Source organism: Rhipicephalus sanguineus, chromosome 11 (genome assembly GCF_013339695.2).
Source record: "Rhipicephalus sanguineus isolate Rsan-2018 chromosome 11, BIME_Rsan_1.4, whole genome shotgun sequence".
In the NCBI taxonomy this organism is placed as follows: domain Eukaryota; kingdom Metazoa; phylum Arthropoda; class Arachnida; order Ixodida; family Ixodidae; genus Rhipicephalus; species Rhipicephalus sanguineus.
The window spans coordinates 29865455-29892358 of NC_051186.1; the positions used below are offsets into that span (position 1 = coordinate 29865455).

Genomic DNA, 26904 nt, shown 5'->3' on the forward strand with positions numbered 1-26904 from the left:
ATTCCAGGACTGAGCATTGTTCCAGGGATATTGATGATCTTGTCGAACTTGGGTTCTAATATGTTTTAGGAGTGCTTTGTTCCTGTAATAGGCTACACTGCTGATTGAAACAAGAAATGAATATATATTATGTCTGACATATTTCATATTTTTAATACTGATCATCGTGACAGTATTGAGGAGCTTGCACTGATGACAGTGCAAACTTGCCAGATATTGTAGACCATGGTTAGAAGTTCTTGCCTTTGTTTTATTATGTTTAGTCTAAAAATATTTTACATTGAAAACACCATCAAAGATAGCTGTTTCTCTGAGTGAGTTTATTTAGGGATGTCATTTTTCAAGGTTCTTGTAAATTCAAAGGACTCAGCAAATGATTGGTCCCAGAAACATATTGCTTTGCCCATCACACTACCTTTAATGGTGCTGTGTGGGCTTTCATTTTGTGGTTCTTGACCCCTTGGAGGTATAAGAAAAGCTAGCACAAGGCTGGCAACTCGACAGGGAATCTCCTGTTCGAAATGTTGCTTGTGGTATTCTGCAAGAATGTTGCATGCGATGGCCCGTACACCTCACTGGCTTGCGTTGACACCAGAATTAAGGTTCTGTCACTTGCATCTTTACACTGAAGGAAATAAGACACCGAAGAAGAAACGACGAAACACAAGCGCTTGTGTTTTGTCGTAACATCTTCTGTATTTCTATTTCCTTTGCGCTGTGTGTAAAGATGCAGACGTACCAGCTCGCCCATTTCGCTACTGTACTGCCACATTCTGCAATTAACAAATGCTGGAATGCTTTTCGAAAACTCCAGGGTGTGCTGTCATCAGTCGTGGACTTCGTGAAGCGCAGCCCGCCACCCAATCACCGGGAGACTCACTGGTTCTCCGAGAATGGCCTCATCGACACATTCTTCTTGCTGGGTCCAGGGCCCAAGGATGTCATGCGTCAGTACAAGTCCCTCACTGGATCCACACCACTACCACCGGTGAGGTTTTAACTGGCTTATTTTGGTTGCTTGTGAACCTTGTTACAGTAAAAGCTCGTTAATTCGGATTTCACGGGACCGGAAAAAATGTCCGAATTAACTGAATGCCGAATTAACGAATGAACAGGAAAAACAACATTAAAATCAAGTTGGAGAAGCATACCTTTATTTGCTGAAGTATTTTGTAATGGTCGTCTGCGTTTTTGCGCAGATTACAATATTCTTAACTCTTCCAAATGGCCAACAGCACGCAAACTGTCGGAAGTGCTCAGGCAAACGTCCTCTAATATCAAAAGAGCCTCCGAGACTTCCCGTGAGGTGCGATGAGTTCACGACATCATTAATAACTTCTTGATGGGGCAGGAGACCAGTCGTGGCCACACAATCATCAATCGCGATGTAGTCCTGAAGGGTCATATCTGAGGGAAGGACAGCATCGAAGGTCGGGCAGTCATCGTCGGTGGACTCGGCTGACACCTCGCCGATGCCATCGTCAGCTACTGCCGCATGCTCGGGCCTCACATGTAAACACGGTCACAACAGGGAAAAAAAGAGAACTCCGCAAGAAGAGACGGTGCCGACATGACCATGAGGTCTTGGACACGACACAAGGGAAAATGGCATCGGAGGCGCAGTGCATAGAGTTTCCTAAAATTAACTAGAGGGGACTGTGGCGCTGCGATCGTTCAGCTACCATGGGAATGATGGGTAGTACACAAATTTGCCTAGTCTTCGTGCTTGCGGCTTCAAACGCACTTGCGGCTTTGTTTATTGCTGTGTTTTGGCGTTCATTTTGGATAAAAGAATAGACCGTTGTGAATTTCGTGACCACGTTTGATTTGGTGAGTCTAAAAAAGTTAAAGTGGTGAAGTAAAACTGCTGACTTTTGCTGAACTTTGTTTTGCGACAAAGCGGATGCAGCCGACGCGGAGCCAAACGGAGCCGAAAGAACAAAGTTTAGACAAATTTGTGTACTACCCATCATTCCCATGCTGGCTGAAGCGTCATACGTTGCAGCTCCCATAGACACTAGCGCCAGAGTTCCCTCTAGTAAGTATTGTAGGAAACTCTATGGCGCAGTGGAGCGAAGAAAGAAGACGCCGACGTTCGGTGACGCTGCGATCGCCCTCACTAGTTGATGACGATGGCGATGTCACTCAGGTTTCGGTTTCGCTCCAGTGGTGCCAGCGCTGCCTTACCACACTTTTGTGTAGCGGCAGCCGTCAACATTTGTCCGAATTAAGCGGCGCGGAGCCCAATTCTGACGAATTAACGAAGGTTTGGTCCCATAGATTAACATGCACTTCGGCCGGGACCAATAGAGCCGTCCGAATTATCCGAATTTCCGAATTAACGGGTGTCGAATTAACGAGCTTTTACTGTAACACTGGTTTTAAGGGGGGACGTGGGGATCAAATCGCAAAAATAGCCAAAAAAATCAATTTTTGGGAAATTCTTGTTTTGGCATCTGTGGTCTCTTATTTACACAGTATCTAAACGATTACACTGACAACGCAATCTAAGTGCCCGAAAAAAATAACTTTGGCTCTCTTGGGTGCAGATGTTCTCAGTGGCATACCACCAGAGCCGATGGAACTACAATGACCAAGACGATGTCCGCAGCGTGGATGCTGGTTTTGACGAGCACAACATCCCCTACGACGCACTGTGGCTGGACATTGAACACACAGATGGCAAGAAGTATTTCACATGGGATCCATTCAAGGTAAAAACGCGATTCAGCTTCTATACCGCTAATTAGCACACGTTTCTACAGTGCTCACGGATTGAAACGTGACAATTTAGGGCTAAGTAATGCACATACCATATTTGCTCGCATATAACCCGCACCCCTGACTTTAACTCTACAAAAAGAAAAGAAAAAATATGCATATAACCCCTGCTGCATATAACTCGTACCCCCACTTTTTAAGCAGATTTTTGCATTTTTTGGTGCAGGTTATATGCAAGAAAATATGGTACTTTTGTTTCCACGGCCTTCAGTCCCTCAATTCATGTATCGACGTAATTTTCACCGTAGCCCTTGCATCAGAGCCAACTTGCATCAGAGACTTTAGCAGCCAAATTCATAGTGAGGTGATGTGCTAATCTCACTGGTACCTATTGCAGATACCAGTCATTACGCTAAAAAAATTTGATGTCTCATTTCAATCCGTGAGGACTGTACATATGTGCAGACAGCATGCACACACACACAAAGGATTCCCAGGCTTGCCTTTGTCAGAACCAACGGTCCTGCTGACGTCACTTTTGTGTTGAATGAGCTCAGCAGATATAAAATGCAATTCACCCAAAGGTTAAATCTTATCTGGAGCTCAGTGCTACAGCATTTCTTATTACTTTTGCGTTTCTTAGCTGCTGTTATTTATAGGTACAAGTGGGCATTAAAGCTTGGTACCTTTGTTGTGGTGTCGAGCATAACAATGACCGTGGCGACCGAGATAGGGTACAGTATACAGCGTGGCCATATATTATAGGAGTCTATAAACTTGATTGATTGATTGATTGATTGATTTAACTTCTTTTCAGTTCTCCCAGCCAGAGCAGATGATCCGCAACCTGACAGCCAAGGGCCGCCGCATGATCACCATCATCGACCCACACATCAAGCGCGAGTCTGGCTACCACATCCACTCGGAGGCCACTGACCGTGGCTACTACGTCAAGAACAAGGATGGTGGCGACTTTGAGGGCTGGTGCTGGCCAGGCTCTTCGTCTTACCTGGACTTTCTCAACCCCGAGGTAAGCTGGGCAGCCTGTGTACGGCCATTCACTCTTTTCTCTACAGCATATGTAGCAAATTATCAGATATAAAAGAAGTCTGAAACTTAGTTCATCCTGATTTTATGATGGCAAATTCGGAATATTGTGTTCACAATACCAACATGACTTAGTTATATACTCGGTAAGCATATATTACACGGCCATAAGCCAGCACATGCAAGTTGCATCTTTGTATGCATGTACTTGTTTTGTCCCCTTTCCAATATTACAGTGGACCAGGTGCCACTGCAAACTCCACGATTGTGGAAAAGTTTATTGCTTGCATTTAAAATGTAGATGTTCTGTTGGGTATACTGATTCGTACTTTAGTTGAATATTCCTTACGATTTGGACCATACCTGATCATTCTTTGTCCCGACACTTTTTTTTTGTTGTTGTTCGTTTTTTTCCCCTTTCTATTCGTTGTGTTTGTATGTGTTCATATTGTCCTTCTTGCAAGTCCCCTCTCCTACCTAGGTGTGCACGGACTTGAACTATGTACAAAAATATTGATAAATTCAACGGAGTACTTTTCTGTTCTTCTAAAATTGAAAATACTGGATCCAACACAATATTGGTTGCACCAAAGCAATTTTTTTTCTTTTTTGCCCACTGCTAAATTCTTAAGGCATGCGTGATTATTTTGACTTCCTTCTTTACTTGTTCAATAATGGAAATTGCCAATTTTCCTAAGAGACGTTGCAGACCACATAACGTCGTAGTGTGCGGTCTTTTTCGACTGTCCCATAGAACCGCATGTACGCATACCGCTTATTGTGCATTGTACCGTTTATAATGCGGTTGCAATTTTCCGGGTGCGGTTCTCAAAGGAGGTACGCCGCTGTCTAGGTGCGCACAGACTTGAACTATGTACAAAAATATTGATAAATTCAACGGAGTACTTTTCTGTTCTTCTAAAATTGAAAATGCTGGATCCAACACAATATTGGTTGCACCAAAGCAATTTTTTTTTTGCTCACTGCTAAATTCTTAAGGCATGCGTGATTACTTTTACTTCCTTCTGGCACCAGTGCTAGTGTGTAATGGCCAATAATGGAAATTGGCAATTTCACATGAAGGGAGCCCATTTAAGAGACGTACATTGAAATATGTTTTGTAGAAAAAGATTTGGGAGGCGATGCACCTTATTATTAGATACACCTCCCACGCCTCGCCCAACGTGTTGCAGGCCCCCTTGAGTTTCTTGAAGATAATTTCGCAGGTTCATTGCATCTAGTCTGAGCAAGGACTCAAAGTTGAGCAATGCTTCATTCGTTCTGTATTCTTCGACAGGTGCGACAGTGGTGGGCCAGCAAGTTTACGCTTGATCAGTACAAGGGCTCCACTGAGCACCTGTTCACGTGGAATGACATGAACGAGCCGTCAGTGTTCAACGGACCTGAGGTGACCATGCACAAGGATTGCGTACACACAGGTGGATGGGAGCACCGTGACATTCACAACATGTATGGCATGTTCCTGGTAAGTGTCCTCGTCATGCAGTTTTCTGCAGTACAGTATAGTAGGCTTGTGCGAATATTTGAGCACTTCGAATATTCAACCGTATATTACGGCATTTGATTCCACTTCGATTTTTTCTATTTTAATGTAAATGTTTGAAAATTTTGAAGTATTTAATATGAATGAATAGGTGTACTATATTAGTCTGCACGTAACACCCCCCCATGTAAAGGTGGTTTCACTGCAGAGGAGGGGTGCTATGCTGTGAATACGCCTTTCCAGGAAAAATTCACATTGCCACGAAGCCCCACTCCATGGTTAACTGAACATATTACCCTCACATCGATTCATCATTTTTTATAGTTTAAAAGCTCGATATACCACTGGCTTATATGCTCTAAGTATAGTAAATTTTAAAACCTAACATATTTTGCAGGTTATCACTTGCATTCTTAGTGAAATCCTGCTACTATTAAAAGTTGCTTCCACTTCCTTTGAATAAAAAAAATGATATTTGCACATGCCTTGTTTCAATTTAAAAGAAAATATTGTGTGGGTGAGTTAGGTCATGACAGATGTGCTCATTTTTCTTTATAATATGTCATACATACTATTCGATTCGAAATTATCCGACCAAATCTCTATTCGCTTCGAACCTAAAGTTTACTATTCGCACACGTCTACAGTATAGCATTGCTAACTTGGAATTCACTATTTAATTATTGAATACGTCTGTCAAACATTGAACTGTACTTGCGTAGGTGGTATTGATGGCTAGTTGATTTCTATTGAAGATAGAAGTGTATGGTGTAGAATAATCATTTATTTGACAGTCCTGATGTGCATTAGTCCATTCCACACTTAGACTTGCATAATGCATATGTTTCTGTCAGTCTTTATAAAGTATGCATTGTATTATCCTTATGATGAACCACCAACTAGCTCGAGATGTGTTATTCGAGAGAAAACTAGCCCAATATGTTTCAGCTTAGCATTCTTGGTTTTCCTGAAAGTGGTTGTTTCCATTCGAACTCATGGGCCTCTGTTGATTTCAGCCAATGTCCACCTACATGGGCCACCTGCTGCGTTCGGGCCACAAACTGAGGCCGTTCATTCTTTCACGGTCTTTCTTCGTGGGGTCACAGCGTTATGGTAAGTTATGGCACTTGTTGAAATGCTTCTTTACCAAACATTTTTCCACCAGTAAGTTTCTCTTATAAAGGCATCAATTTGTTCTTTAGCTCATTAAGGGCCTGCTTTGTTGCTATTTATATTTTTAAGAATTGTGTTTGTCTGTTACTGCAGTTACTTGTAGCTGGCTAGATAATGTGTGTAAATGTGTGTAATGTGTGTAAATACAGAACACGATTAGCTAAGATAGGACAGTTTGATAATTACAGCTGCTTTTGTTCTCTCTGTCCAATGGCCTGATAGTGAGAGAAGTTGGTTAGTCATACCCACGTATAGTACCAACATTAAAGTGCCATGAAAGCTTTATTGTTATAACTTATAATTAATTACCAGGCTGCATGAAAAGGAAGAAAAAAAAGGTGGGGGGGGCAGCAGCGTTGTTCAGTCCTGCAGAAATGTGCTGCGCTGGGCTGGTTGTAACATAATTAGAGCATAATTGAACGGCACAGCACCATGTATGTTGTCCTCACTATGTTCTGTTTGAAGTTACATTCACTTCTGTTCTCTGCTAGGTGGCAGCTTTCTCTATCTATGCAGCCAAAGGTACAGAACAAGAGCGAGTGTGTGATAGCACCGCCAGATCCAGCTATTAACTTGAATTGCTGCATTGTGATAGCGTAAATGCAACAAGGCCCTTTAATTTTTACATTGAATAATATTGCGATGTAGTTTCTAACGTGAAAGCATTTTATGCCAGGCACCGCCAGCCCTCATAGAGTATATCGAAGTTTAACTGCCTACTGAAAAGTTACTGTTACTTGTGAAGGTCGAGGACGGGAGGATTTAAAAAATATTTTCTCGCATGTAGTCAGGCTGCATTAAACATAGAAAGAAATAACATGTTGTGATAAGTTTTTTTTAAAAGATGGTTCTTGCATTCTTGGTTGTTAATTCGTGCACTCCACTTTAAAACCTATTTTAAAATTCTTGATTACCTTTGATGAAACTTGCTGAGAAACTTGCTCATGTGCATGTTTTTACTGATTTTAAATATGAAATTATTTTTCTAGTGCAATGTGTAGTTTTTTGAATATCCAAAATTTCATGTGCTTTTTTGGGAGCAAGATATTTTTCTAAACTGAGAGAATGACAAAGTAAATTAGCACATCAGAATAATCTAGAATGAGAACTGTATGCAACAAACAAGAATAAACTTTCTAAGCTCATTTGAACAAAAGTTAATTCATGACTGGAATTCCAGTTTAACATCAACTCGCTCGTTAATGTTTAAGTTATAACTTTTGTGCAAATGGGTTTGCAACATCTATTTTTGTTCTATTGCACAAACGTCTCATTCGAGGTTACCGTATTTACTCGAATCTAGGCCGGCCCCGATTCTAAGCAGACCTCCGAAATTCGCAAGGCCAGAAAAAAGAAAAAAAAAACCTTAATCATTGTACTCGAATCTAAGCCGATCCCCCCCCCCCCACACACACACACACTTTCGCACATCGTTTTTTTGAAAAAACATCAGCTTAGATTCGAATAAATACGGTATTCTGTCATGCTAATTTACTTTGCAACTTTCTCAGTTCAGAAAAAAATCTTGCTTGCAAAATGCACATGAAATGTTTAGTATTGTAAAAACTACAAAATCTACTAGAAAAATAATTGCATAATTGAAGTCTGCACACAAATATACACAAACTCTGTAAGTTTCATCAATATCGATCAAAAACTAAAAAAAAAGGAAAATTTAACACCAGTGTCCCCCCTTCATTGCTCTTATTATTGATGCTTTTTTATTTATTTTTTTATTTTTTAACTGAGACTGTTTTCGCTTGACAGGGGCTGTGTGGACAGGTGACAATGATGCCGATTGGAAGCACCTACGCGTTACCGTGCCCATGCTGCTGTCCCTCAGTGTGGCTGGAATATCGTTTTGCGGCGCAGATGTCGGTGGCTTCTTTAGGAACCCCGATAGTGAGCTCTCTGTTCGCTGGTACCAGGTGAGCTGCTGCTGCACCATGCTATTGCTCATCAGCGTCATGTCTGTCATTTTTTTTTGTTCTATCACTCACTGCACAGCCCTTGGAGTAAACGCAGAAAAAAGTGCAAAAATTCTGTCACGTTGATCCACTATTCCTCCTTTTTTTTTCCGTCTCTGTCGAACTTCAGGCGGGTGCCTACCAGCCATTCTTCCGTGCACACTCCCACATCCACACCAAGCGACGCGAACCGTGGAGCTTTGGGCCAGAAACCCTGGAGCTGGTGCGGGGTGCACTGTACCAACGCTACGCCCTGCTGCCCCTCTGGTACACCCTGTTCTTTGAGAACGAGCGTACTGGCGTACCTCCTCTGCGGCCCCTCTGGATGGAGTTTCCCTCGGACAAGGCGGGCTTTGCAGTTGATGACGAGCACCTTGTCGGTGCGTATCGTTTTCACTTTTGTGGCTCATTAGCAGGAGTAATTAATATAAGTTGTAAATATGCAACAGCTGCATCTTACCGATACTTGCCTACGGAGCAGAACCTGGAGGCTTACGATGAGGGTTCAACTTAAATTTAAAACGAAGCAGCATCCTCAAATTGAGGGCGACGCAGCCATGGAAAGGAAAATGGTTGGTGTAGCCTTAAGGGATAAGAAGAGAGCAGAGTTGGTCCGGGAAGAAACTGGTATTAAGGATATCTTAGTTGAAATTGAGAAGAATAAATTGGCATGGGCATGAGCATGCAGAGAGAAGCCAAGATAACCGCTGGTCATTAAGAGTAACAGACTGGATTCCGAGAGAAGGCAAACTTGCGATGGGGAGACAGGAAAGTTAAGTGTGCAGATAAAGGAGTTTGTGGGTATAACGTGGCAGCAGCAAGCACGGGATCGGGTTGATTGGCAAAACATGGGAGGGACCTTTGCCCTACAGTGGACACAGTCAGGCTGATGATGATGACTATGCGCATGTTCTCGGGAATCGATCCTGCAGGCTCCCTCAACTGCGGAATTTTCTCAGTACCCCTTTAATGACCAGCGGTTATCTTGCCTATGCACTACATGTCCTGCCCATGCCCATTTCTTCTTGATTTCGACTAAGATGTCCTTAACACTCGTCTGTTCCCTGACCCACTCTGCTCTCTTCTTGTCCCTTAAAGTTACACCTATCATTTTCCTTTCCAATGGGTTGCCGTGTCGTCTTCAATTTAAATTGAATAAATACAGATCCCATCTGTGTGGAAACACTTTGAATTTTTGGTGCTGTTCTGGACTATAACGTTCTACTGTGCTGTTTTTAGGAAATGCGCTGCTGGTTCATCCTGTTACTGAGGCTGGTGCAACCAAGGTCAGCGTCTACTTCCCTGGCGAGAATGAGGTAAGCAGTCTGACTGTTCGTGAGAGAGAAGAGAGGCAGAAAATTGAAAGATAAAAGAAATAAGAGAACTTTTCAAAAGTGAAGTCTGATAAGTAGTCTTGTACTGTGGAAGTGAGGTAAAGGGATTGAAAGTTTGAAGGAGGCACCTTAAAATGAGATTGTATGGGTAAGCCTCACTCATTGCTGTCTGATTTAAGATACCTTCACTAATATGATGCCGGTGTAAGGGCGACTTCATGAGGACGAAAAAAAAAAATACACAGGGCTACTTTTAACCAGTTGAATGTAGTGCTGTGTCTTTGTCTGTTTTCTTTCCACATCCTCGTGAGATCGTGCTTACACACTCTTATCATGGATCCTAACCAACTAGCCAGCCAACCTGTTTTAGCCAAGTACCCTCACTAGACCTAACCTAACCCGCCTTGTTGTTGTGCCATGTACATTGTATGTAAGTCAACTGCCGATTTTTCGGACTCCCTAGGGTCCGCGAAATCGTCCGAAAAATCGGGCAGTTCGAAAAAACAAATTCATGCTTTTTTATTCTGCTCAAGTGGTCAAATCGCCACAGCCACGTCCGAAATCGCTTTAATGCCTCCCAGCACAATTATCAGGCATTTTGGTGCGCGCCCAGGCTCTCGCAAATACATTCGGTACCTGCCGCGAACCCCGCTTAACTAGGTACGTACTACGTGCCAGCCGCCACTTTTGCATCTTGTGATGAGCGCCGCTGATAACAGCAAAGCGCGGAATAGATTACGGCTATCTCGCATGAAGCGTTTGTAAACGATGACGCGGAACAAAAAGACTGTGGCGGAAGAGCGGACGACTCGTCCGGCTTTCCCCGATGCGTGTGTGCATGTAAACATGCGCACACACATCGCCGAATCGCCGCCGATACGCAGAATTTGCTGCCGTGTCAAGCCGATCGTTTCTAGTTGTGTGCAGCACATCGCCAAATAAGCTGACGCCGTCACTTTACTGTTGCTGTATCGTACGCACGCATTTATCATGAAAGGGTTCGTGATGCGCACTTAGTTCCTGACCGCACACGGGCGCGGCACTGGCGAGCTGGTTTCGTCCGCGAAGGCAACGCGTCTATGCGGCGCAATTAGCGGTCTCGCCTAAAAAGGCAGCAGGAATGGCGGCGCGGCGAATTTGGGTTCTCGCCTATTAAATGCGTGCAGTACGCATGCAACTGCGCTAGGCCACGTGCACTACCGAGCAGTTAACTTTAGATGCTTATCGTAAGGGTTGTCAGCGATTAAGCCGTACTGGCGCGTTTGCCAGCTGCCGCCATCACGCCTCCGTGCGTTTCCGCTGCTTATCCGTAACATCGCCGCACGGTGCCGCGATAGCGGCCCCTTTGAATTTCTGGTCTGCTTCACCCCATAACGCTTCGGCATTGCGGCAAAGCTGACTTTCGGACTCTGTTGTTACTGTCTCAAACAGATCGACTCGCGAAAGCGCTGGTTCGAACCTACAAGATGATAGACGCGGCAGAGGTGGGGGCTTCAGATAATGCCTTTCGTACCTGCAATTTGGGCAGAAAGTCCGAAAAATCGGACGCGGAATAGTTTCAGCGTCCGAAATTTTGGACGTTCTAATACATTGAAGTCTATGGGGCTGGTGACAGTGCCGCGAAAGTGTCCGAATTTTCGAGCACGTCCGGAAAATCGGGCGTCCGAAAAATCGGCAGTTGACTGTATTTCACAGTGCGTTGATGTTCTTGCTATTGAATTATACTGTCTTGTATCTTGTAACTACGCGGTGTTTGTCCTTTGTGGACCACATCGAGGTCTGCAGTATGTACTGTTTAGGTAAAAGGCAGGCATAAATGTACAAGACTGTGCAACCCTTGTAGTCTTTCACTCTGCGTGGCTCAAGCAGCATAGAAATATGTTTTAGCAGTCTACACAAATGTTACTCCCTCAGTATCTCGGAATCCTTTTCTCTAACAAGATGTGTAAGGGTGCAGCTTACACAAGTGTATGGAGGTTTGCAGCCTGTGTGTGGAATAAGTCGTAACATGAATATGAACTTGATCAGTGGCAGTGGATGTAAAGTATGCTTGAGTTGAGTTGAGTTGAATAAACTTTATTTGCCCAACGGTTGTTATTGTGCCCGGGGCTAGGCTGCCAGGGATCCACCATTCGAGGAACATGCTTGATGCAAATCTGTATTGTACCATTGTTTTATCAAAAAGAGGCCACACTCTGGCCAGATATAGTTCACAGGTGGTATTTTTATGCAATTGCTTTCAAGGATACTTCCACTTTGGCAATATTTTTTGCGACTTCAGGTGGGCTCGGTAATGCTTCCAGGCAGCGGTGTTATCAGCACAATGCCAAGAATGCTGTCTTAAGTGCAGGGTCAGCAACGCTGTCATTAGTAGGCGCATACGTGTCCACCTCAATCCGTGTGAAATCTCACGGAAGTGAAGGTAATTTTCAAAAGTTGCAGGAAATTAGAAACGAATTCTTGCAGACCTGGTTGTCTCAACCATTTTCTTCATTGTGACAGTCTGAACTGGCAATGCAGTTTCACCTGATCTGAAGCTGTGTGCGATATATTTTGTTAAATGAATTGCAATGAATTGAAAGCTTTGCGATGGCTTATTGTTACCTTGCTGTTTTTATTTATTATTGAGGTGGTCTTGCTTCTCCTTCTACCAGGTCTGGTATGACGTGGAAACTTGGGAAAAGTTCGATGGCCTGAGTACCGTTTCCATCCCTGTTACACTGAGCAAGGTATGGTACCGTCATTGTACTTCACTTCTTTTCAGAATTTTTGTAAATGGTACTGATATGCATGTCCAATGCCGTAATTGAGATTGATATTGAGCGTCGGCTGTGTAGTATGTCTTTCTGATCATTTATTGACACACTGTTCATTTTCTTAATCGCTGTTCAAGTATTCAAGCAGAAGCTCCAACAATATGGTTTTCAGACTTTTGTATCTAGAACAATGCATTTGTGGAACTAAAATGTATTTTAAGTAGGGGTGTGCGAATATTCGAAATTTCGAATATTTTTCGAATAGCGTTTGCTATTCGATTCAGTTCGCACTGGAATTTTGCTATTCGAACTATTCAAACTTCCCAAAAACAAATACAGTCAACTTCCGATTGCAAAGTGACCCCTTCAAATTTTTAATATGCTTCACCTCATTACACTCTCGTATTGCGGCAAAGCTGCCGTACAAGCTCCGTTACGGTCGAACATTGCCAAGTGACAGTCAACGTCCGATCGGAAATGGTCCCTAGATTTTCAATATGCTTCACCTCATCACACCCCGGTATTGCGGCAAAGCTGCCTTTCAAGCTCTGTTACGGTCGCAAATGTATTAACTCAAGAAAACGCTGGTTCCAACATGGAGATGAAAGATGTGGCAGAGTTGGGGGCTCAATTAATGCTGTTTTGGGCCTGAAATTTGGGCAGGAAGTCCGAAAAATCGGACGCAGAAGCTTTTTAGCATCCGAAATTTCAGATGGTCTTAAATATCGACGTCTACAAGGCAGATTTGGAACTCTGGACTTGAAGGGAGCACACCCTTGTCCGCCACATCAGTTGGGCTTCCACAGAACTTGAAAGAGGAGGAGAGGCTGATGAAATGGCATCTTTGCCTATCACATGTAAAGTGTCGTCGGCAACACTTTGGTTGCACCAAACCACGTACATAAATACAGTTCGGCCTCTACATTGCCTCATTCTTGATAAGACAACTATGAAACACCACCCCGTCAGTGCTTCATCAACCTAGCGAAAAGAAACACTTTCATGTTGCTATCTCATAAGAATATGCTAAGGAACCCTCTCCAACTTTCTTTTTCTGCAATTTCGCTTCGAAGTATTCGAAAAATATTCGAACAATATTCGATTCGATTCGCAGTCACACTTCAATATTCGAATTCGCTTCGCACCCAAAATTTTGCTATTCGCACAGCTCTAATTTTAAGTCTTTAACCCTCCCGCCATCCAAGGCCTGTCCGACTTTGTGTTTTGAAAAAAGTGTGGGGCTCAGTTTCATCGTAGATGAATGGGAATGAGCATTGCCATCCTTTCAGATCCCAGTATTCCAAAGAGGTGGCACCATCGTCCCCAAGAAGGAGCGCATCCGTCGGTGTTCCGCGTTGACGAAAGACGACCCTTACACTCTGCAAGTGGCACTTCCAAAAGAGGCAAGTCAAATGACATTGGACGTTGAAATCGTTGGTGTATCATTGTACCAGATTGATTGCAGTGCGCTTTATACGAGGCACAAGAGCTGCCATGTACACTTCTCACATATTGAAACGGGATAATTTAGGGCTCAGTAATGCGCGTACATAATTGCATTTCCATCATCTACGGTTCGCGTCATGTCGGCATAATTTCTACTCGCTTGAACGTTTACATCAGGGCCTACATTACCTTTAGCGGCCAGATTCGTAGCAACATTTATTTTATTTATTCAAAATACCCCTAAAGGCCCTCAACGAGGGTATTACATAGGGGGACATTTTACAATAAATTGTGAAAAATAACAGAGTGAGAAAAACGGTAAAAAGGCGGTTATCTCAAGAAATTGTGCATACGAGTTGCTACACTAAAAAATTTTGTCGTGTTGCAATCCGTGAGCACAGTGCAATAAAAAAAAAAAACTCCATGCTTGGGTGTCTGTGTTCTCTGTCAGATGCGATTTCCCTGAGCTCTGCTGGAGGCAAGTCTGTTGTCATTATCCATGCAACTGCTGGTGGGATTAGTTGCGTTGTATTCCTGGAAAGATTTTTCTTTTTTTAATTGTGGACGCAGAGAGTGCTTGCAAAAATGTTCTTTCACAAGGTTCAGGCTACATTCACATTGTGAACAAACATGTTGCAGTTGAATGCATGGGTTTTAGCTAAAGAAATGTTGTTTTAAATGAAGTTGCTTTGTTTTTGGTGATATACAGAATAATAGATCAGAGGGAATCATAGGAACAGGCATCACAAAAAAAGAAAAAAACTCTGGGCAAGATTTTAAAAGAAACAGAAATTTGAGTGCCTAAATTATTTGGCAGTCAAATAATAAGCAATGTGGCTCAATTTTAAAGGGAATGCTGATTAATTATTAGTTATTTTTACAGCAGAAACTTGAGAAGGCGGGCACTCTATTTTTGTTATGAATTAGCCTAGTGCTTCATATCAGCATTTTTAAAAAATTTTGGTAGTCCGAATGCCTGAGTGGCAAATTGCTCTTTCCTCTACTTAGGTTTTTTTTTTCTATTTCACTATTTTAATTATGATTTTAATGTTATCCTTGGCTTAATTATCTGTTAACTTCATTTGTTTACCATCAATATACCATTGTTCACTCAACAAGCACAAGTGGTGTTGGCTCAATTAACAGTGAGGTGTTCCCGTTTGCAGTGACCTGTACTGTAGAGCAGTATGAGAGAAACCTTTATTTTACGCTAAAATGACTCTTTAAACACTCCATTTGTAAATAATGGGATACAAGGAAATTAATGTAGGTTTCAAGCAATATGGTGCTTTTACCCAAAGTTACTCGACATTTGCCCGTACCGTGTGTTAGTCGCACCTTTTGATAATTGCATCTGCCTGAACATGAAGGATGCAGATATGTATGCATTACTGGATCATTGTGAACTTGGTGGTGTATGTTAAAATAGACGTTTCGCGTTCTCAGGGCAAACCTGCGGAGGGAACGCTGTACATCGATGATGGTGCAACCTTCGATTACAAGAAGGGAGACCTGCTGTACCTGAAGTTCAAGTTTGTAGACAACACGTTGACGTCCGAGTGAGTGTCGGCAACTCTTCCATTTTTTTTTTGTTTAAGCCGCTCATGTTATAGTTCCTTAAAATTCTTCCTAGTTCTTGTCAGAATTCACCTGCTGCAGTGACTAAAAAATTTCGTTGCTGGCTTGGCTATAAGGTCATGGGTTCACATACCTGCCAACTCTCCCAATTTGCCCGGGAGGCTCTTCAGTTTTGAGCAGTCTACCTGATTGCATGGGCACGGTCATAAATCTCCCAAAAAACAGCGCTAGCGGCACCACAAAAAGAAAACAGTAATAAGTTAACTAAGGACATTGATGCTAAAATTTCCCAATTGTGTGTGGAACGCTGAAGTTGCTTTTGCCGCAGTACACTGGTGTCATGTGGAAAAGCCATGAATATTGGCAAGCAGCTGCTAGCGGACATGGGACGCAGCAGATTTTGTCCCTTAACTGTGCATGCGCCGTATAATTAAGAATACCAGTACGATCGCTGATGTGTACAAACCTTACTGGAAATAATTCGTTTACGACATCGGCGTGGCCCTGAGAAACAGTAAAATAATACATACACCAGTTTTCTTCTGTCGTATCTCCCTCTCCACTTTACGAATCTTTCGAATTTTAAGGTCACCATGTTGGCAGGTATGGGCTCATGGTGGCATGCATAGCATTGAGCATAAACAGCAAAAACTCTAGTGTGAAAACTAGATAAGCTTGTTGTGCATGCTAATAAGAGGGCCATGCTCTCTTGCAATAAGGTTAGAGGCACCTGCTTCTGTAGCTCAGCAGCTGTTTTGCTCGACCATTGGTGTTGATTTTCGTGGCAGAAATGACATCAGTAAAATCCTGGTGGACCCTGGAGTAAAACACTTCTCTGTTCAACATTGAGGCAGGTGCCACTTCTGCTACACTCCAAACAAAACTGTCACAAAGAAGAGTATTTTGTTTGAAAAAAAGGACCTGGCTAAGAGCAGCAAGGAGTTTCACAGCACGGTTGCTGTGGAAACATGGATGTTTGGACTACCCACTTCTGTGCTTGTCCGCAAAAACAAGCACATAGGCTTCTGCCACGCTCTCCAACACAGCTGGGCTGGCCATGGCCTATCCTAGGCTTTCTTTTTTCCTCATCTGCTACTCATCCCAATTTATCGTCATTTTCTGTATGTAGACTTGTGTTATGCTGCTTAACTCTTGGTTGCTTATGCTTGCTTATTTTTTTCATACGTCGTTTAAACAGTTCTCTTTACGGTCATGCTGTAGGATCTCTTTTGTATTAGCGTCTTGAATTGGGCTAATTGGTACATACTGATTTTGAACAATGAAACAGTACCATGTTTATACCCTCTAGTCTTCATGTTGTTCTGGCGCTGTTTCATTGTTTAAAATCTCTTCTGTACTTACATCTGAGCATGCGGCCAGTGTACAAATATGTTTAGATCATGAATCTGCAATGACAGGCACCAAGGAGAAGGATGGATTGGCAGTACATTGTCTAGACTGGTTTGCAAAAGTATGTATGCATATACCAGCATACATCTGATGTGTACAATGTAGTATTCTAAATGACAGCCGGCTGGATAGATAAATATAAATTGGTGTGTCCGACGTTGTGAGCTAGGGGCACCAGCATTACTGGCCAGATGGTTCTGACGTAATTTTATGTCTGTGGGGTTGTCTCGCAGCTTTCCTCAGCTCATTGTTTCGAAATTTTTCCTGTGCAGGATCCTGGAGGGCCCAGGGGACTTCAAGACGAAGGCCTGGCTAGAACGCGTGGTCATAGCTGGCTATCCCACGCGGCCTTCTGATGTTCAGCTCATTACAAGTAAGACTCCCTTCCAATGATTCTAGCATGTTTTGACTGTTTGTAATGTGCAGTTTTCTGCAAAAGGGAACACTACAGCACGAAAACCTCACTTTGCTAGCACTTTATGTACAACTAGTTGCTGAGGGTTGTGTGTGAATACAATGCACAGAGGTGTAAGAAGGTGCCAGAACTAGCAACAAGAAGTCATCTGCTCGAAAACTGGACACTGGCACACTTCTCAGAGAGTGAAAATTCAAAGCCATTCTTCACTGGCATGTTCTCTTTAAAAGGGTCTTGAACCACTTTTCTTCGTAATTATTAAATGACCTCACTATCAGAATTTATTGCGTCGCAAATGAATTGCAGTAAAAATTTCTCGAATCTGTCAAGAACGAGTGGAGTTGCAGGGATTTGTTGCACGTTTTGAGCGCTTTCTCTCCTCTCTCGTCCCGGCGAACATGCTGGAAGCTACACAAGGAGGGGCAATCTGTGTAGCTGTCAACCACTTACAATCAGGTGGTTGTCTATTATCTCTTTCATAACCCTTCCATCACCTTGCAGGACTCTGCTGAATTCATTTGCAAAATTCTATGTCCATGTGCTTCGAGTTGTCGACTTATCTGCCCTCGCACTGCCAATCACTAGTATCCTGGTTAGCTTTGTCAAAATGAAGTTTTGTCAAAATCGATCAAGAACTAAAAAATAGTTTTAACAGCGCAGTGTCTCTCCCTTTGTGTCTTTCTATAGCGTGAACATGCAATTTCCTTCCTTTCCCCAGGCAAAGGAACTCAGAATCTGCAGTTTACTTACGAAGAGAAGGAGCAGCTCCTAAGGGTGCGCAAGCCGGGAGTCAACATTGCCGAGAAGTGGACACTCAAGATTCTTTCTTAGCCTTCAAAGCTGTCGCGTGTGGTGTGCAGTGGAAGCGCTCTCCACATTTCCCTCATTGACGGAACACCTCGTCTTTGAAGAAAGGCATTTTTTTTTTTACCTTCTCTCCCTGTGAACATGCTTACTTGCCCCCACTTTTCTTTTTTTTTAAAAAAGAAAGATCAACATTTCAGCATTATACGCCACCATTCCTTTTGAGCGTATTTTAAGAAAGGGTAAACCAAGTCGGGTAAGGTGAACACCTGGTGGACACGAGAACACGCACACACACTGGCCCCATTGTAAATAACCACAGACGTTGCAAGAAAGTTAGGTATACCTGGCTTATAGTTTCTCGGTGACGAAAGCAGAGTGAATGATGTACACACACACACACACACACACACACACACACACACACACACACACACACATATATATATATATATATATATGTATACCGGTATTGTGAGTGGCTTTTTACAGCACTGCACCGTGTGAGGCCAGATTGCTGTGGCTGCCTTTTTTTTTTACCGTTTTCTAAACTTTTGTTTTTTTGTAGACTTGAGTTCTGGTTTCTGCCTTTACGCTGTGCGTCTTGGAACTTAGTTTTTAAAATATCAATAAACACAATGTTTTTTGCAATTGCTTTCCTGGTCTTCTTGTGATTAGTATAGCTTTCTTGTCATAAGTGCATGAAGTAGCGTGCACATGCGTGTCAAGATTTGCATGGGCAACTTGTTTCTGGATATTGCCAGTGGATTGATTTTTCTGACCCATGGAAAATGGAACATTCAAGCCATCCACACTCGTATAGCTTGTGCATACGCGCTGTGTGACACTATGTGGCGTAATGCTTGAATCTTTATGTAAAATAGCATGACACTTACTGACTCGAAACAATGTTCCAGATGCAATAGTGCATGCTTAGTCATCTCTGCTGTTAATATACCATGCAAACAGCAGTGGAAAGAAGCTGCACTATGAAACAGTTTGCATGAAGCTCTCATTTAAAATCCTATGTCTTAAATTAATTGTGTAATTGTGTCTGAGAATATGGCATGTAGTGCATTGAACCATTTTTGTCAAAAACTTTGTTTTATAAAATAGAACTGTTGTACTTTCACAAGTCTTGTTATTGCAAGGTAGCCTTATCAATTCGAAATTTAGGACTGTGTTTAATATTAAAATGCTGTGATATCTTTACTGCTGGTAATCTGCCATGATCAGATGACGCCATAAACGGTTACTTGGCAGCTCTATAAATTTCAGTTTTGTGTATGGGCTTCCCTGTATGGCTTGTAATAGGCGAGTGAGCCACCTGGGGAAGCACGCACAACATGCATACAGAAGCCACGAAAAAAGAGAAATTGATCACGGGCTCTTTTCTTTTTTTTGTTATGCACAACCTGATGAAACCAAAGAACGCATAGGGTACATTATTTGTAGCTTGGAAACAAACTGAAGTGAACGAGAAAAAAAAAAAAAAACTTGCTATTGCTAGGGGCTGAACCTATACAATCTTTCGATCCAAAGGCCCCAGGTTTGGTCGCCACCGACGGCAGGTTGTTTTTTAGTTCGTCCTTTCCATTTATATCATCACTACACTGCAGTTAAAAACTACAAATGATTTCCCGCTATCCTTCCCCATGTTCAGAGCCGCTGCCCTGATGGCACGAAAGTTTGCAACGTTTGTGTTCTATTGCAATGAATATTGCTATTACCATGCATGGCTGCATAGGCCATGTAAGGAATTCTTTGGAATAGCAGCTACCTACAGTCATCGTAGCGCACAGGAGTTCCCGTACGCGCTGCTGTTATTTACGACGCCTTTGTGCCCTCGGGGGCAGATTCGATTGTGTTTCGCGGCGCCGAGAGCGGTTTATTTACCGCTTCGCCATCTGTCAACCTTGGAGAGGACTGCAGCCAGCGGGGGCTGTCAAGCAAGCTGGCTGCACGCGCGCTGTGCAAGTGTGCGAGCCTCCGTAGACGCAAGTGTGGTCACCGTCAGCGGGCAAATCCTCCTAGGCACACGCATCGCTGCTTCTGTGCGTCGCACCGAGTCAGCGGAGCATGCTGTTTTGTGTCGTCGCGTACGCGCACGCCGCGCTAACTACGCGTTGTGAAGGAGCAGTACCAGTACGCTGCGGCTCGACGGAAAGACCTCGCAGTCGGCACGAAGGCACTCTCCGAAAAGATGCCCGAGTACTTGAGGGTGCGTACGCAAGCATTTTCTTCACTGGGCAGGTGTTCGGGGTAAGCACGTTTCGTTTGACGTCGCCATTAAAGTGGAGCAACGCCTCTATAAGTGGAGCAACCCGCCACGGTGGTCTAGTGGTCGTACTAGTGGCACTAGTGGTTATGGTTAAAGTCCCTAGATTTTTCCTTTAGTTATGGTGCTCGACTGCTCACCCGAAGTATTCTAGCCACCCTACGTACCCGAAGGTCGTGGGATCGAATCCCGACCGCATTTTCGATGGAGGCGAAAATTCCTGAGACCCGTCTACTTGGGTTTAGGTGCACGTTAGCATCCGTTAGCAGCGATTATTGATGTACTGCACAACGGAGCCGTGTCGTTTACCTTGTGGTGTTAGTGGTGTTAGTAAATTTATAACTGAAATGTGGTATTGTGAGCTGTACTAGTTATTTGTTTGTTCGCGGAGTGCGTTTGTCTTGGTTTCGGAGCTCTTTCAGTGCTTTAATGAGCCCCGTGAAATTTAACTTAGTTTCAAACGGTACACATTTGATCGCGATCAAGCCTGTTCGGGATTTAATTGGTTTAATACGATGTCCCTTCTCCGGTTTCGCAACTAAGCCGATTGCGATCGAGAATCCAGTTAGGATCGGGCTACCGAAAGTGCGCCGTGTGACACCCACAGTCTGGCTCAGCCAAACGGTGCTGTCAACTTGGACTGCCATTTAGTGCTTTGCGCCCCAGATGCGATTTAGCGATTCATTTTGAATTTTAATTGTTGAGCAGTTTACAGTGATCCGTCAACAGTGGCAACGAGCGCAGCTGATTATTCATGCATGGAGACATTTCTGTGCGTTGTTAGTATGCAAATGAGACGGCTTTTCTGGCACAGTATTACGTTTGCATAGGTGATGAGACATGCTCCGCGCCACGTGCGTCAGTATTTGTCACAGGCGTCAAACTACAGCAGATGCGTGGTAAAGTCACTGCCCATTCATCCAGCCTTTTAATGACGGAACGTTCACGAAGACCCGTTTGAAATCCCGCCTCGTAAGCGCACACGAGCTCGCGCAAAAGACGCGGAAAATAAAAAACTCCGCAGCAATGCACGCGTAAACAGAACGGTGCGCCACGTGCACGTTTGAATTTATGTGGCATTGATTCTAGTTTGCCTGGATCGATGAGGGCAATGTAAACCACTCTGTTTTCGGCATGTCAAACAGCGCTCTTTGCGGCGCGTTTCGGCGCGCGCCATTAACGGCGCCTGGCGGCGAGTGTGCGAGTTTCGCGATGAGCGCCTTGCCGCCAGCGGTGATCGCCGGCGTAGCGTCTGAAGGTTGGCTCCGCCGCATGCCAGTGGTGAGACTCGGCCGAGCCCCGCTCGACATCGTGGATGGTGCGCGATGTGTTGATGCCGAGACTGTGCCTCGGTGGTGTGCTACAGGATGCCCTACGAATACGTGAGCAAGAAGGGAAAGCGCCTAGCCGTTTACCTAGTAAGTCTCGCCGCCTCCGTTGCGTCCGTACTTTTTTTTTCTCGTTCTTCCGTAAAGTTGACGTGACCGTAATGTCACACGGGTGGTCGCGCGCTGCAGCGGTTGCGTTACGTTTGCTTGTGATGATGTCAGACGAAACGTTACGCAGCCTGTATCCACGCGTGCAGTTGAAGCGTCTCGGGATGGAAATGTTCACGGGTTGCATACGATGTCTCTGACCGTGGACACGCCTCGCCGAGATGGACGTGCCAAAAAAGAAAAAAAAATCGTGCCTCGCCTGAGCTGCCGTCCTATTTTTGTAGGCCGCTGTCACCGCGGTGTCCGAGGCAGCGGTTGTCAGGAAAGAGGCTCGCCACATTTTCTTTAATTAGTACGAGCTAACTCGGCGGTGACGAGGTTCTGTCGGGTTGTACAGTGTGGGTCACTGGAGCAGATCCCGAGCCAACCGCATCGCTTTTCTTGGCCCAGCGCTATTCCCTATTCTGACTGACATCCAACTGTGAAAATGTATTGACATAGGATTCGCCGCAATCGTTTGGCACAGTCCAAGTACTTGCGTAAATTTTAATGCTTGGGGATCGACCATTCGCCCCGCCTCCGTCTCCACTTACTTGATTGGAATGTTATGCCCTGGAAGGTTGCCTAAACAAGCGTAAATTCTTTAAAGCACTACATATATATTTATTCGTATCAATATATAAGAACAAAACGCAATCTTAGCTGCGATGAATATAATGCCAAGGTCTCCTCTCATTAACAGGACTGGGTGAATTTGCCCCGATCCTCAGTATCAGCCGTGATGTTGTAGTAGAATTCGTGTTTAACTGTAACGTGGTCTCTGTCCACGCTAATTGCTGGACCGTGCGCGCATTTCGTCCAAGAGGGCTGCGAACCATTTTACGACAGCTTTCCCGCGTTTATTGTGACACGTATTCGTGACCGCTGTGCCTGTATTCGGGTCTCCAGGCAGCTGGTCACGTCGCCCGAGGTCTGCTACGTTTGACGCGCCCTTATTTATAGCGGTTACTAAATCATCATATATGCTTCCGTGGAATGCGGCGCTTCGTCATAGCTGGTGAGCTAAGGTTTTTTTGTTTTTGTTTTTTTCTCGAGGTGCAAGTAGGACGAGTTGCACGCATTTCTCTGTCTGCGTTGTGCAAGCATTGGTCTTCCTCGTACGCCGCTGGCAATGGTGGTGCGTTGCAAGGATGTTCTTACTGCGTATATGTGTTGTATGATACTTCTTGTATGTTACTTCTCGCCACGCGACGTATAGCACGCATGCCTGCTTTCAAAGAGCGGATGTTGTGAAGAAATGACAGCTAGGCGGGCGCGCACGCATGAGCGCGCGACGAAGGCGAGGAGGAATAAGGAGAGAGGGTCGCAAAGGCCGCAGGCGCATTTGTGTCAAGTGCCGCGGAGTAGTAATAGGCTTTATTGTTTCGCAGACTGGTCATGGTCAGACCGCGTCGCGCCATGCACGCGATATCGGCGTCAAGAGTGGACAACTGGGCTAATTGCATTGTCTTGAATTGCATTGTGATACCAGCGCACGAAAAACGCGCGCGGAATAGAAATCGAAAGTAGCGGGATTCGTGGGGGGCGGCCAAACTGGCACCTGCAGATAGCGACGAGTTTCGTTGCGGTTCCATAGAAAGGGACCGAAGTATCAGGTTGTACTACATTATGCTAACCAAGCTATATTCGGTTATACTGACCCGAAGGTCGCGGGTTCGATCCCGGCTGCGGCGATCGCATTTCGATGGAGGCGAAATGCTAGAGGCCCGTGTGCTGTGTGATCAATGCATGTTAAAGAACACCAGACGGTTCCGGAGCCCTCCACTGCGGCGTCTTTCATAGTAATATCGTGGTTTTGGGACGTAAAACCCCAGATATTATTATTATTATTATTATTATTATTATTATTATTATTATTATTATTATTATTATTATTATTATTATTATTATAGTCGGTTACAGCCTAAGAATAAATATAAACTCCGCCCACAGCTATCGCTGTCCCACCCAGAGAGAATTTGCAGACAGGCCTCATCCAATCGCAGTTGCTCATTTACGTGACGTCAAGCACCTCACGTATTTCAGGTAGGTGGCTTTCCCACAGTCACACATGTTCCTGTCGGTAGTTTTAGGTCGACAACTTGAACTTCCTGCCAAATTTCAGCGAAGATACCGACATCGCTGCCCAACCAAACGTAAAATTTCAAGTGGACGACGTACTTTTATCCTTAATACGCGTAGTGCTTATATTAGCAGCGAAAAGTATACTTGCAGTTCGAACGGATACCACCTAGCACGACTCACTTGCACACCTGAATGGCAGGCGCGCCGCAGTTTTGGGGGCGGAGCATGTATTTATTCTTGGGTCGTAACTGACTATAGAGCACTCGTATAGTTCTATCCAACATCTTTCGAATGACAAAACAGCGCGCGGTTCCTCGTTAATATATCTCTCTTTTCAAGCTGCCCTCTTTGCGATTTGCGTATACGTATTTTGTTTTCATCCATCGATCATCATCACGTCTGTCAAATGCCTTTGTCGCAGCTGTGCTGTCTAGCTCAAGGCTGAAAGCAAGCGTGCACATGTGCCATTTCAAACGGCAGACAGTTGCGACGTCGGGTAACATTTGCTGCAACGACAGTGCTGGCATCGTTTCACGTTGTGCCGTTCCAAGCAGCTTATATTATTTATTTATTTAGTGTTTATTTTAATTAAGGATACGTTACAACCTCGTGGGAGGCATTGCGTAAATGGGGTATATGCGAAAATAAACTCTTTAAGAAAGTAGGACAGTTGAGCAATGGTACAAAGACTGACAACAGTAGAATACGACGATATATAAGGTTATACAAACGAAATATATTGTACTATGGCCCTCCATATTTGAAGACTGCCCAGTCGCCATCACTATGAAGTGGAACATTTAAACTTCCTTTTCCGCTTGAACAATTCGAGAAAGGCGCGTTTCCGTTAAAAGATTTAGCGCTATTAACACTTTTGTGCTTGGCAACTGCGTTTACCCACAACACTCTCTTGAAGGAAGTATAATGTTCCCTTTTATACTGATGAGGGCTGTAAATATAGCTCGTATGCGTACCCACAGAAGATGCACGTGATGCAACAGCGGCAATATGTGAACGAGTAGCCATATAAAACATGGGCTGCGAGTGCTTATGTGCGCGCCCGAGTCTGAGTGGTCGCTGACGCGAAAACAGCTACGCAAACGCGGATTGCTATACTTACGTGTATCGTGTGCGTTTGTTCAAGCGTATATGTGACCGGCCATGTTTACTGCCTTTACTCGATTGCGGAAGATGTTATGTTGGAGAACAAGGCAGAAATGTCGTACGTTAAAGGGACACCAGTGACACAATAAATTAGTTTATACTGATAAAGTATGCTCTGAAAACTCCAGTGTCGTTAATTTCGCCGCCATAGGCCTATTAATAGATGAAAAAATCAATGCCAAAAGTTACACCTTTAAATTTCCCGCCGAAATCTCCGATGATGACGTCACGGATTTCAAAGTGCGTCTTCGTACTTTGGCCTCATTGACTCAACGAAATTATCAGAAACTTGGTACGTTAAGTATCTAGCTCCCTCAGATGACAATACACTTTATTTTTACCGATTGAGAACTACGTAGGCCCTACTACTACTACTACTAAGTGGTTATTAAAGTAAACAAAAGAGGGTGAAGATAAAAGCACCGCCCGTAACTGTCTGCCCTGTCGGCGACACCTCAACAGGTCGGTGCGGGGATGGGGAGATGGGAATGAAAGGTAGAGGGAAGAGAAGAAAAAAAATGATAGTGAGTGTGTCGTTGTCGGAGCGGTAATCGTAACGTGCCCGCTGCACACAGTCAAGGCCGCCATGTAGGCCAGGAGGAGAAGGAGCGCAGGCCCTTGTGGACGCCGTCAAAATCTATGACGTCAAGGCGAATTGTGTGGGAACTTGAAGGTGGCGTCGCCACCCGCATTTTCTTTTTGCGCGTTTTCTCGCTTACCAAGCGTCTTCTCGCAGCAAGCATGGTGTTTTTGGTATCTTGAAAAAGCATATACGAGAAAAATTGTTTTTCTCTTTAGTGTCCCTTTAACTATTCATAGGATGAGTCAGAACATGAAAACAAGATCCATTACTCTCGCGCAGAAAGTACCGTATCCTTGCGCATACAGCCCGCACCAATAATTGACAAACTTTACGAGTGAAATTGGGGTGTAGGTGACACCAGAATTTTTCGCTCCGAAGTGCATCTTCACGGCACCGCGCGCTGCTCCGTGATACGTGCGTCGTCACCAGCCGTCATTGCAGCGCTCGCGGTCAAAAGCACAAACAGAATAGTTTTACTCTTCAGTCGAACTCGCGCCCTTCTATCTTATCGCGAGTGCTCCTGCCGTTCCAAAGCTGCCGTGTCGTGCCGAAGTGGATGAGATAACAGGCGCCGTCCAGGCACGAGCGAGAGAGGAGCTTCTGGTTTCTGACAACCTATATCAGCTCGGTAGCTGTGGCTTGCGGTTCAAGTACAGGGTAGCAAACCGCGGAGGCTTCCTCTGGTTAACCTCCCTGTCTTACCTTTACCTTCTCTCAGTAGCAGCGCTTGCCGACAGGACAATAGCGCTCTGTTCCGTCGACCCGCATATTTGGAGGGCTGCTTTACACCTTGTCAAGTTAAATAACACTAAAGAGAAAAAAACCCTTTTTTTTTTCCTATAATTAAATTGCAATTTCACAATAGCGAAAGCACCACTCTTACCGCGAGAATGCACTTGGTGAGCGAGAAAATCTCAAAAAGAAAGTACAAGTGGCGACCCCTCCTTGAAGTTCTCGCACCAGCTCGCCGTGACGTCATATATTTTCATGGCGCCTGCTAGGACCTAAGTAATCCTTTGACGATTGTGTCCTAAGGGACAGAGTCTTAGCATAGCAAGTTGCGGGAAACTTGATTGAACCAATGTGGCCGAAATACGCAAAGAGACTTTGGACTTCGTGACGTCACACTGACGTTCACGTGCGAACTACTGGCGCGAAATTCAA

General features: G+C 44.3%; 1 protein-coding gene across 2 annotated transcripts in view; it reads left to right on the forward strand.

Annotated features, from left to right (window-relative positions):
* The window catches only part of LOC119373733 (neutral alpha-glucosidase AB), a 54989-nt gene extending 36198 nt beyond the window's left edge, over positions 1–18791 (forward strand). For both annotated transcript variants that reach the window (XM_049410757.1, XM_049410758.1), the window contains 13 exons: positions 815–988; positions 2550–2714; positions 3539–3751; positions 5066–5254; positions 6289–6385; positions 8213–8373; positions 8543–8792; positions 9652–9728; positions 12401–12475; positions 13792–13905; positions 15395–15507; positions 17209–17309; positions 18070–18791. In XM_049410757.1, the coding sequence (XP_049266714.1) occupies positions 815–988; positions 2550–2714; positions 3539–3751; positions 5066–5254; positions 6289–6385; positions 8213–8373; positions 8543–8792; positions 9652–9728; positions 12401–12475; positions 13792–13905; positions 15395–15507; positions 17209–17309; positions 18070–18182 (1842 nt within the window). In that variant the 3' untranslated portion in view covers positions 18183–18791. The remainder of the gene's footprint in view (positions 1–814; positions 989–2549; positions 2715–3538; positions 3752–5065; positions 5255–6288; positions 6386–8212; positions 8374–8542; positions 8793–9651; positions 9729–12400; positions 12476–13791; positions 13906–15394; positions 15508–17208; positions 17310–18069) is intronic.
* Positions 18792–26904: the final 8113 nt, after the last annotated feature.